This window comes from Rhinopithecus roxellana, chromosome 2 (assembly GCF_007565055.1).
Source record: "Rhinopithecus roxellana isolate Shanxi Qingling chromosome 2, ASM756505v1, whole genome shotgun sequence".
Classification (NCBI taxonomy): Eukaryota; Metazoa; Chordata; class Mammalia; order Primates; family Cercopithecidae; genus Rhinopithecus; species Rhinopithecus roxellana.
Window position 1 is genome coordinate 110,584,965 of NC_044550.1, and position 12,830 is coordinate 110,597,794.

Consider the following 12,830-nt stretch of genomic DNA (forward strand, 5'->3'; position numbering starts at 1 on the left):
TCCTAAAAACCACTGAATTGGGTGCTTCAAATGGATAAACTGTCACACTTTAAATGGGTGAAATGTATGACATATGAAGTATATTGTAATAAAGCTATTTTTTAAGAACCTACATAAAGTGTGACCATTATAAAAGCATTCTTAAGGATAAAAACTCTATTTCGCCATCTTGTATGCGTTGTTTAGTGTCTACCACAAGCCTGGGCATGTGATCTAAGATGTACCATGATGTCTGTTTCCCTTTCACCCCCCACTACAGTGTCTACTATAGTGTCTCACACACAGTAGATGATCAATAAAACACTGTTGTTTAATTATCTGACTTTTGCTTAGGAAATGCCTTCCTCATAATCTAAAATAAACTTGAATTCAATAACAATATCCACAAATGCCAAATTCGTGATGAACGGCCTCACAAAAGGCCCCTTTGTAAATTTTTTTGAAGTACTGTATTGAAGTATGGTTGCTCGCTACAACTCACCCCCCATTTTTTTGAGACAGGGTCTCTTTCTGTCTTCCAGGCTGGAGTACAGTGGCGTGACCATGGCTCACTCCAGCTTCAACTTCCGAGGGTCAATCGATCCACCCACCTCACCTTCCCCAGGAGCTAGGACTTCAGGCGTGCACCACTGCACCCAGCTAATTTTTTTGTTATTTTTGTAGAGACAGGATCTCGCCATGTTGCCCATGCTGGTCTTGAACTCCTGAGCAATTCACCTGTCTCAGCCTCCCAAAGTGCTGGGATTACAGGCCTGAGCCACCATGCCCGGTCCTTACAAAAGTATTTAATAGAAAATATTTATGGCTATTGATGTTAAAAATGAAAAGCTAACACACTATTTTGGCTTAATAATTTCAAATTTGCAAAATATAAAAGTGCCAAATGTATAACCTGACAGTGGAATCAAACAATGTGAACATGATGCATGGAAATTATATATTTAAATTAAAAGGTTTTTTCCATGATCACTGAAAACCAGTGAAGCCTCTATGTCAAAGTTTATTTTTATAAGGAAGTGTGAGCAGAAAAGAGTGCTCCTTTTACAAACCATATTTGAAACAAAGCCAAAGCTGGAAATTAACTTTCTTTTTTTTAGGAAGCTGAGAAAAGTAAAGTTGTGAAAGGAGAAAAGGAAGGATAGTGAAAGTGATAAAAGCATGTTGGTCTCATAGCATTCCATATTTCATATTACTTTCATATTATATATGTATTTCACATTACTTTCATATTATTCTCTAATTTTGACTCACCAAGTCTATAGAATCTCCTAATGGCTGGTTTGGTTGAAATACAGAGTCCTCATTTTCTTCATTCTTTTTGCAAGGCATTTGCTTGGAAGGAAGCAAGTTATACCACAGAGTGAAAACCTCACTGGGAAATGGTAAATCTGCCAGGCTGATCTGAGTTCCAGCCTATGTAAGTGAAAGAAAACAAAGAAAAAAAATAAAGAAGAGAGAAAATAAAATGTTTCTTTTCTTTTTTCTTTTTTTTTATTGAGACGGAGTCTCGCTCTGTCGCCCAGGCTGGAGTGCAGTGGTGCAATCTCGGTTCACTGCAAGCTCCGCCTCCCAGGTTCACGCCATTCTCCTGCCTCAGCCTCCTGAGTAGTTGGGACTACAGGCGCCTTCCACCATGCCCGGCTAATTTTTTTTGTATTTTTAGTAGAGACGGGGTTTCACCGTGTTAGCCAGGATGATCTCGATCTCCTGACCTCGTGATCTGCCCACCTCGGCCTCCCAAAATGCTGAGATTACAGGCGTGAGCCACCGCGCCTGGCCAAAATGTTTAAATTAATATTTTTTCTGATAAAGATTACTGAATGAGCTTGTTTTAGGGTAAAAAAAATGCAATTCTCCTGACATAAAGCATTGCTGGATTTTTTAAAACATGGGGATATGTTATATTTTCAGCTGTGACTAAATAAGAAATAACCCCCCACCTAAAAGTTAATCCTGGGATTAGTTTGTGAGATACCATTTTGCAAAGACCTAATGACTAAGCATGACCTTTATGTAAATGTGAAATTATTATTATTATTTTTGAGATAGAGTCTTGCTCTGCCTCCCAGGCTGGAGTGCAGTGGTGTGATCTCAGCTCACTGCAACCTCCACCTCCTGGGTTCAAGCGATTCTCCTCCCTCAGCCTCCTGAGTAGCTGGGATTCCAGGCGCATGCCACGACACCCAGCTAATTTTTGTATTTTTAGTACAGACGGGGTTTCACCATGTTGGCCAGACTGGTCTCGAACTCCTGACCTCAGGTGATCTGCCTGCCTCAGCCTCCCAAAGTGCTAGGATTACAGGCAAGACCCACCATGCCTGGCCTCATAGTACTTCTTATAATATGCTGTAAAGGTGACTTGATTATTACTCACCAACAACCCATTATCCACTGAAAAAAAAATAAAAACTCTACTTTGGTTCTTGAATAAGACATCAGATAGCAACAGTTTTCTCTAGATACATAAGTTAGTAGAATGGCAAAAAAAAGTAAAGGATAAAGGCTTTCATATTTCCACCAAATCACACACAGACAAAATCTAAATTAAATTACACTCTTCTTTAAGGCTATCAATTAACACGTTTATGAACTTTGTTGGAGCCTCTGACATCTATTATACTAAATATGACATCTATGATACTAAAGCCTTTCTGATAGCCTAACAAGTCTGTTATCTTTGCTTCTTTCTAACTTCATTGTCAGATATTATCAGACATTTTTCTCAAGTAAAGAAAACAAGAAGAAAAATTAAGAAGAAACCTACCCTCTTAAACTTTGTTCATCATGAAACATGTGTGTTTCTGTGCTTCCCACTGGACTGCAGAGAAAAGCTCAACTGCAGACTCACATTGTTTTCTGAACACATGGGCACGTCTCTAGATGCCTGCATTTGAACACTTATGTAACTTTACTGGGATGTAATGGTTTTCTGAACACATGGGCACATCTCCAGATGCCTGCATTTGAACGCTTATGTAACTTTACTGGGACGTAATGGTTTTCTGATTATTATGCACAACAGTGTGTTAAACTCACAATCAGTTAAGTGTGAAGTCTTCTGCTGTAGCATTTAAATATCGTATTGCTCTAAACAGTAACACCACATCTTCCCAAAAGCTCCAATACTGTGGTGGGGGAGAGTGAGGTGAATAAGGGTACTATATAGTATTCAGTGGTCTTGCTTTATTTTAATATGTAACAGTGAATTATGTGGGGATGTCTTTTTGATATCTGGCTTCATCGTTTATAGTTGTGTGACCGTAAAATATATTACCTCTCAAACAGCTCCTTATCTGAAAATAGGGGATAATCATCCATTTCATAACCAATCTTTCATCAGGTTGTCATGAGGATTAAATGAGATAATATACACACAGCACTCACATAAAGCTTGACATTGGCACTGGGAGTGGTAAGCACACTCTATGAGTGATAGCTGTCACAAAAGTAAAGTTCTTCTGTGGTTAAAAGCTAGAAATAGAAAGCAGCTTTTATAGAAAATCACAATTTATAAGCAGTTTTTAAAGGTCTGGAATAAGAGAATAAACAGAAACCACTATTTCAGAAAAAAATGAAAAAACATTAGCTGTGTCCCAAGATGTTGGGCAGGTCTGTAGTGATTTCTAGGGCTGGCAAAACAGCAACTACAAAATATATTCTCAGACCATCCGATCATAAGTGTTATTTGATAATGGGAATTATGAAGAATCCTACCAGGCATTCTTCCCTTCGGTGTCTACTGACAGAGCAAAGATCTACTCTCAGTGTCTTCTGTTGTAAAGCTGTTTGGGAAATGGCGACTCTGAACACATCGTTGAATAAAATGGATTCTGTGGGCAGATGAACTTTTGTGCGAAACAGACAGCTGACATCAGTTGAGGAAGGAAGAACGGCAACCCTAAAATATCTGCAAAGAACAAGAATAAAACAGATTTCATAGGTACTTTAATTTTACCATTTTCACAGCTATCATTTGAAATTATCTGCAAAGAAAGAAAATGAGGGATCATGGAGTTCATGATCAATCTAAAGTGTTGCTGCTATCACGGGTCTGTGCTCAGCTGCATAGATGCTCTGTTCTTAACCCACCCAAGCTGACTACGCCCCTGAGCATGCAACGGCCCAGCCTCCACTCACCATGAGACTGCAGCAAAGGCACATGATAGGAAAGTGAAGAGGAAGAAAATCCATAGGGCAGACGAATTTAACGTCCCACCTGCCCCATGTACAGCCAATTCCAAAATAAGTTATTTCTGAGCCTGGGAAGGTAGGAACACACTAAGTAGATACTGGTGACTTTATCCCACAGAATGCTCATCCTGAGTATTAAACAAGAGATGCTGATGATCACTTCCCAGGAATGGAATACATTATCCTACTAGAGAAAAAGAAAGGCTAAATAGCATATTGTTAAGAAAATTTAAAACAGATGAAATAACAGTTCAAAAATATCACTGTCTAGCATCTCCAAAGTCTGAGATACGACAAACTGTTTTAAAAGAGTCTCTTGCCTTGCAAAATTCAGAGGAAGAGTTACAGAAAAACAATAACTTCTAATACTACTTTAAAGTGACTTTTCTGAGCACACATTATATGAGGACCCACAATTCTTAGAAACAGCATGAGGTAACTTCCTTTAAATCCCAGAAAGAGAATACCGCTAAGTCTATCCCTCCACCACCATTTCCAGGCTTGTCTAATCTATATTCTAAAACATGTCTTTCTCCATTAGAAAAACTGTAATTCAAATGCAGAACTGAGGAATGTCATATTATTTTGTATTTCATATCAATACTAATTATGGAGATTCCACATTGAAGACCTAGTGGGCCTGAGGCCCACTGATGTTGATTAAAGAGCCTTACTAAGACACAGCTCACTGTCCCTGGGAGGCTGAAGATTCAGCAGAAGAAAATCTTTTCTCTACTTTCATGGAAAAGTAATAAAGAAGAAGTGTATTAGAGTGGCAATGGAGGGAAGGGATCTTCTGTTTCTCCAGCCATCACACCAGTGAAGCCTTCCGTACCAGTGGCCTAACCACTTAAGTGATTTAAAAATGTTTCCATATTTTAAAAGTGAGACTTTACACAGTTAAGAGCCAAATATACAAGGGAAAGAAGGCAAGGGTATGCTCCCTCTCATTCTGTTGTAGGGGTGGGTGTGGGGGGGGCGCATATCTCTACAACCTGGAGTCCAGCAAGCGACTCACAAAAATACCATGGCTGTTGTCAACCAGAGGAAGCATAAACTCTGTTTGTCACAATAATCAAAAAATTAACTTTTGAAGTTGGGAAAAAAAAGAACAATTTTAAGACTATCTCATACTAGCTGTCATGTTTAGCAGTGTCATTTTTACGCCAAGGTTTTACATATGGGTTTAAGGAAAGATTGCTATACGTGTCAGGAAGGTTCGCACCAACTAAACACGTGCCTGCACACCAGCTGGGGAGCCGAAGAGCAACTGTCTGCTCATTGGCTGGGCTGAGTATCTCACTGGTCCTACACCACGCAGGTATCACCATGCCTGCAGAGGGAACTTGGTGACACCCTATGAGGTAAGTGAGAATGACCATGATTGGTTTAGTTGAAGTAGAGCATATTGTAGGTGTACCCTTACAGTGAGTTTAAAGAAGGTGTGTGTTCTTGGGGTGTTCTGTAGTTTTCTCCTGAAGCTGTGCATTGTTTCTCACTGTTTATTGTTTCAATCTCTGGTAGACTTGTCTTCTCCATGATCTGCTTTACTAAAAGGCCATCAGTGGCATGCTCCAACATCACAAGTTATTTACTGGTAGGGAGAAGTCACAGATTATATCAAGCCAGTCTTCCTGGACACTGCTGACTGGTGTTTTTCATCTCAGGCCTGGGAAGCAGGCTCTCTGTGTTGATCTAGGCACTTCTACGTGATGCCTGCTCTCCTCACTGGTCTCACTAATGATGTGGACAGCCCACGCCTTGATTCAGGAAGTTCTCTAAGCTCACTCTCTTCTTGGAATCCTATCCTACCTCCAACTTTGATGCCTGTCAACACATTAAAATCTACTATCTCACCTGGGCTCGGTGGCTCATGCCCGTAATCCCAGCACTTTGGGAGGCCAAGGCGGGAGAGCCCAGGGAGTTCAAGACCAGCCTGGGCAACCCAGTGAGACCCCATGTTTACCAAAAAAAAAAAAAAGAAAGAAAGAAATCCACTATCTCTATTCTTCTGTTGTCGACTACATAATCTCTAGTTCTTTTTCTCTTAGATACAGTTTCTTCTTTCTGATGATTATTGGAATGTTAGGCGGTGAATTTACAAGTAACTCTGTAGGAAAAACATGAAGGACTCTTAAATTTATTCTATTAAAAGTCCTATCACTAAGGAATATACTCTATCATTAAGGAAAACATTCACCTGGCTGGGTATAGAGTCTTGGGGATCATCCCTCAACAGCTCTTTTTAAATTTCCAAAGCCTTACAATGCATATTCAAAATATTACTAAAATCCACCTCTTACAGGAAGTTTCAATGCAGAGTGGACATGTATATTCTGGATTCTATGTCTGAGGTGCTAAGTCGAAATCTGGATTCTTCCTGGTACTGTCCAGCCATGAGCCCTTCAGAGTTACTGAAACTCTGATGTCAGAAAATGTTAATGGTGGCGTCTAAGACTTCCAGACTTATCTGTCATAAGATTTTTAGGCTTATCTGTCAGGAAACAGTCTCTAAGCAATGGACTATGTAGAATTATATCATCAATTTGTTGGGATTCTTGGTTTGATGAAATGAAATAACTTTAAGAACTCACTGGTCACAGGGAAGTAAATGCTTGATGATAAAAACATACATGTAGCATGACAAAATGTTTGACTGGCAATGTTGTACTGATACATTAAATTTAATCACTACATTTTAATGTAAAAGATTAGAAAATTCCTTAAACAACAGTAGTAACAATTCCACAATAACAAAAGTTTTACTCCTATTTCAATCAAATTCCAAAACAGCATAAAATAGTATTTCTAGTTACAAAAAAGAGATTAAAAGTCTTGGCTTCTACTGTTAAAAAGAATCAGTTGAGGCCGGGCGCGGTGGCTCAAGCCTGTAATCCCAGCACTTTGGGAGGCCGAGACGGGCGGATCACGAGGTCAGGAGATCGAGACCATCCTGGCTAACACGGTGAAACCCCGTCTCTACTAAAAATACAAAAACTAGCCGGGCGAGGTGGCGGGCGCCTGTAGTCCCAGCTACTCGGGAGGCTGAGGCAGGAGAATGGCGTAAACCCGGGAGGCGGAGCTTGCAGTGAGCTGAGATCTGGCCACTGCACTCCAGTCCGGGGGACAGAGCGAGACTCCGCCTCAAAAAAAAAAAAAAAAAAAAAAAAAAAAGAATCAGTTGAATAAGAATTAAAACTCAATATGTCTTCCTCACATTTTCCTTTTTATCTTTGTCTCCCATTCATTTAGACATGATCAGCCCTGCTATGTCTTTTCCATATCTTCATTTTGATGAACTGCATGATTACAGTGTAAAATTCTCTTACATGGAAATTTTTAAGTTCCTCAATTTGATCTTCGCTGATTTTACTTACACTTTTGAAGTATGAGGTATCAAGAAGGCATGAAGGTTTCGGAGCTGTGCAATAATCACCATGAAACTTGAACTTTTTGCATTGTATCTGTCAAAAAAGAGGCTAAATGAAGTCAGGAATCACCACAGGCCACTTGCCGGGCACAGATGTCAGAACTGCTCCTTTCCCACACACGTGCCTTACCTGAGTCCTATCTGAACCTGGGCGGTCTCTACAATGGCTATGTCCTCTTCACTGTATGTGACATCTTCAATTTCACTAGGCCTATATGGACAGGGAGTAGATGAACAGTTAATTCATGGGGTTACTGATTGTTATGGTTACCGTTTGCCACTTAGCGTTCTGAATGAAAATCCGAATTAACAGCACTCCTATGCCCTCCCAGTGGAACTGATCCCAGTGAAAGCTTACTGTTTTAGAGGCTCTTTTCAAGAAGAGCTCGCCTCTGGGCTTTAGGGCAAAGCCTGTCTGATGACTACTTTCCGTATGACTAGAAATATACCACACCCTCGAGACATTCCCGGCTTTCAGAAATACACATGAGAAGCTTCATGTGCCAAACAGAGTCTGGTGAATTCTTCCAATATTCCCATTAAAATCAAGGTTTTTAAATTTTAAAGAGGGTCATCTGCCTCTGGGTACACCAATCTGTTTATCATTTCCATGGCTAAGTCATTTTTGATAGACTGAAATTTTCAGCCACACCACTTCTTTAACAGCTAAAGTCCTTACTAAGCCAAAGAGTGGACTAATGGTAGCAGTCCATTTACAGCATACAACCCACATCCACGGCGAAGGAGATTTACTGGAGCTAAAGGCACCCCTGCTGAATCCTTACTGTTTCACAAAAGCTTCATAGACCCCACTGTCTCCAGCCACAGACTCATCAGATACAGCAGCCGACACACAAGTGGTTTTCTCCCCAAGCAAGTGGATCACTCTTCTTTTTGGTAATGATTTTTCCACATCTATGGAGGGGAAGGTGAGAGCTCTGATCAGAATGTCTTATTTGGAAAAGTTAAGTATTAAATACATACACGGTTTGGTCATGAGCAATCCAAAATAAGATATCCTTCTGGGAGTCAAGGATGTGAATACTCAAATCTACAGATGTAAACAATTCAAGGCACTATGACTTATAAGATTCCTGGGACGCCAGTTATTTCAGTCATTACTTGGAAGAGAATATGGTTTTTCTTTGTCCTGAAATATTTTAAGGGAAGGGATGAATGACACAAATTCTCATTGGTCCTTAGTCTCTTTCTTTCAAGCACTCAATGCAGTTTTCATAGATTCAGGAATAGGAAATGATCTATGTCCCTCAAGGTGACAGTTCTATCACAGAGAGCTTCCAGCTACTCAATGGATAAGTTTCCACATCTTTTGCTCTCCCCTTCCTTCTCTCCACATGCCATATTCTATATCTCCTATGCTACTATTCCAACAGAAATTAAGAAAAAATGTCTTTGACTTACAGGAACTCCTCACCAGCCAATACCATGAAAAAACGTTCTGTGCTACTGAATCTTTAGCACCAATGGTCACTTAACTTTTATCTTGAACTCATATTCATACACTAGCATCCTGCAGTGAGCAAGGAGCATTCATTTAAGGCTGTGCTCTGTACTGTAATGAGCTGCAAGCCTGTGCGCTCTTTCATCCTCCAGTGAGCGAGAGTGAGCGCAGGGATCTGTATTGGTATGCATTTCGGCCCCCTTCTGAGTCGTGACTTTACATCTTGTTAAGATGTTTAAGTTTTAAGGCTTCAGATTACAGGATTGATTGCTGCATTTTCCCTTTTATTTCTGGCAGTGGGAATGCTTTTTCCTTGATGATGAAGTGCCTTCTCTCTGCCCACCCCACTTTGTGAGGGGTGAAGGTGATGACATGATTTATTGATTACCCCAGGAATAACCATAGCAGCCTGAAATTGACTTTGACAATGACAGTGACTGACTGTGGAAGGCCTTCGTAGTTATCCCAACGTGGTTGGTGTCATGCAGCAGGGATTGGCACTAGAGAGCAAAGTTTACATAAAAGGGACTTGACTTTACCTGCCTAAGCCTCTAGAGCACTGAGGGAGATGACAAACGTCCCTGATAGGGAGCCACCACCCCCACATGCAGGGCAGATGTCCCCTGAAAAAAAGTGCTGGTGACCTGAAGATAATTCATCTTCCTTTTTTTTTTGAGACAAAGTCTCACTCCTGTTGCCTAGGCTGGAGTGCAGTGGTGCAATCTCAGCTTGTTGCAGCCTTGACATCCTCCTGCCTCAGCCTCCTGGGACTACAGGGTGTCCACCATCATGCCCAGCTAATTTGTGAGAATTAGTCTTTATGGTTAAATGCATGCTGTCACTTGTTTTTGGACATGCAACTGAATATTATCTGCAATCAAAGCTCTTAGATGTATTTTATCTTAGGGTAACTTTTTAACAGCAGTTTTCTAATATATGCATTTAAAAAGTTAAAAACTGTTCCACAAAAGATTCAGAGATAACTGTCTCCAGCCACAAACTTTTCAGACACAGCAAGACCCAAGTGTCAAGGGCAAGGCATGGGCCAACCAGAGACACTTGCAAGACAGGACTCCCAGACCTCAGGATTACTGGGTGGGTGACAGACTTTAGGCAACTTTTTCCCTCATCACTCTCTCCCCTCTTCTCCAGCATCCAGCCTCACTTACTGCCCCTCCAAACTGATTGAACACTAGAAGCGGTCACTAGATACCACTCCAAATACAGGAAGAGTAAAACTAGCTTGAAGGGTCAAGAGATGTAAGTTCAAAGCACAGGATGGAACGTTGGCACAGAGAACATTCCACTTTCTTCTCTTTCTTCTTCTCATAGCTTTCCATAGTTTATGGTAAGAATTGTGTTTAGCCAGAGTTTATTACTTATCATCATCACTGTCACAGAGTACTAATAATTATCATGAACTGTGTGCTGATTGCCAGACACGGTTAGGTGCTTCACATGTATCACTGCATTAATCCTTCAGCCTGACACAAGGATTAGTGTAGCAACCCCATTTTGCAGATAAGGAACCATAATCCTGAGAGACTGGGTAGTGTGCTTACCCAAATATGTTGGTGACTAAAGTGTGAGTGGAGGCTTGGCTGGTTCCAGGAGTGGTATGCATCCCCTAACACACACACACACACACACACACACACACACACACACACACACACACACACACACACAACGTACTCCTTCCCAGAAGCAGTGGTGAAGGCCCCACACAGCTTTCTGTTTCTTTGGGGCCACTGTGTACGCACCATTCCCCTAGTTATTTTCTTTGTGGTTATTTCCACAACCTGTTACTTGTAGCTTTGACATCTGCCCAGGAGGGGGCGCACAAACCACACAAATGTCTCATGGGCCCTCATCTCTGCCCCAGGCCACTGGCAGGGCACAACACTTGGATCTTCAGTATTTGAAACCACAGAAACAAGGTGGATTTGTCAATGTCTTTAAACATCTGAATTGGCCAATCGATTACTTAGAATTCTTAGGACCATACATACAAATAAAATTGCTTCTAGGAACAGGAAAAGAGCACTTCTAAAGAGCCCCGCCCTCTTTTGTGTGGTCAGTAAAACATGTAGCTATGAACAGGGCTCCTGTAGACTAGCACGGGGGCTTTTATTTCACATTCTGTCTCAAGCTAGCTCTGGAACAGACCATCCTCAGACCAACAGTGATCATCTGCCAACAAGAGTACCATCTTGTGCTCTTTACAATCACATCTAACATATTCAAAGTTCCTGCCTTGCAAAGGAAAACAAACAAACAAAACATTATATTTTTCCTGTTTCTGTCTTTTTGAATATAAATGCAGGCCTAAGAACTCCAATCTCTAGTAATTGCTTCCCGGGGCTGCAACAGTTAACCTGGCCAGAAGGTGGCAGGGTAATACCATACACTGCAACCTGCTGCTCCAAATTCACTTTTGCCAGAAAAGGAGAGTCTAGCTTCAAACAAAAACTGTATTTATATAGAATTCCCTGAACAATCTGAACACTGAACCTTGGTACTAATTAGCTAGTATGTTAATTGCCTTGGTTTTAATCTGTTTTAGGCCAACTTTTAAAAGAAAACCCTCTTTGGCTTGTTATTTCGGAGCCAGAATCTGTTTGGAAATAGGAAATGGGCTCACAAAATGCGCTCCTCGTCAGCTCCCACACACAGAGTGTCTCTGGACAACTGAACAGGTACTAAATGATTAAGTCTATTAAATACGGAAGGTGATTTTTATTTGATATTGAAAAATATCCAGGTATATAAGTAAAAACTCCTTCTTAAATGAAGCCAAAACGATTACTCAAAAGAAAGAGAAGGGGAATCATACCCTTTTGTTTATATGGAAAAATAACCCTCCAATCATCCTCCTTAAAATCACTAAGAGGGAATACAAGAAAGCAAAGGGCTGCACTTACCTGCAGTTCCTTCATATAATGGCTCACCAGCACATTCATTAAGGTCTTTATCCTCTGAAAGAGACTGGGAGGCTCCTCCTGAATCAGAATCCAGCAAAATCTGATTTTCAACGAGGCTGATATCTGCAAAATGGCTACTCAATTCACAGTCTTCAAAGTCAGCAGAGAACTGATGGAGAGAGGCATCATGAGAAGACAAGGGAAACGTGCCTTCCAAAACCAAGGGAGAGCCTGGAGGAGACAAGGAGGAAAGGGAGGACCTCGAGGACAGGGAGGCCACAGACTTGGGGGCCTCAGCCAGCGGAGGAGTGTGGCCTGTTGCTGCAGCTGCCACCCCACAGAGTCCACTCTGGCCAGGCTGGCTGGGGGACTTGACCACCTCGTTTTCATGGATGGTGGTAATGGGTCCGGAAGGAATGTAACCGCTTTTCTCTTGCAGAAGGAAGTCCAGTTTATACTGATAATCCACATCTATCTGATCACTTTGACTGCTGTAATAGAGTTCAGTGGAACTGAGGGAGTTGAGTGACCCTCTGCTGGAGGTGTTCAGAGAGCCCCGACTTGATGCCAGGGAACCCAGGCTGCTCCCAGATGACATGGACAGGGTGCTGGCAGAGAGGCTGAAAGATGAAAAGCACACACCATAAAATCTGTTACAAAATGGAAAACCTAATCACAATTCCTACTGGCTCCTTCAGATCTGCAGAGGGAAGAAACCTGCTAAAGAATGGAATCAATGGCCAGGGACAGAGGAATTCCCTATCACGGCCACGTGTCAGTTAACAACCAGGTCGAGTTCTGGGAAATGCATGTTAGGTGATTT

At 41.3% G+C, this 12,830-nt stretch overlaps 1 protein-coding gene across 3 annotated transcripts in view; it reads right to left on the bottom strand.

The window, feature by feature from the left end:
* Nucleotides 1-12,830, bottom strand: part of WWC2 (WW and C2 domain containing 2) — a 207,373-nt gene that overhangs the window by 43,346 nt on the left and 151,197 nt on the right. For all 3 annotated transcript variants that reach the window (XM_030919767.1, XM_010377908.2, XM_030919771.1), the window contains 6 exons: nt 12,008-12,627; nt 8,407-8,536; nt 7,752-7,832; nt 7,569-7,655; nt 3,715-3,907; nt 1,252-1,413 (listed from right to left, as the gene is read on the bottom strand). In XM_030919767.1, the coding sequence (XP_030775627.1) occupies nt 1,252-1,413; nt 3,715-3,907; nt 7,569-7,655; nt 7,752-7,832; nt 8,407-8,536; nt 12,008-12,627 (1,273 nt within the window). The remainder of the gene's footprint in view (nt 1-1,251; nt 1,414-3,714; nt 3,908-7,568; nt 7,656-7,751; nt 7,833-8,406; nt 8,537-12,007; nt 12,628-12,830) is intronic.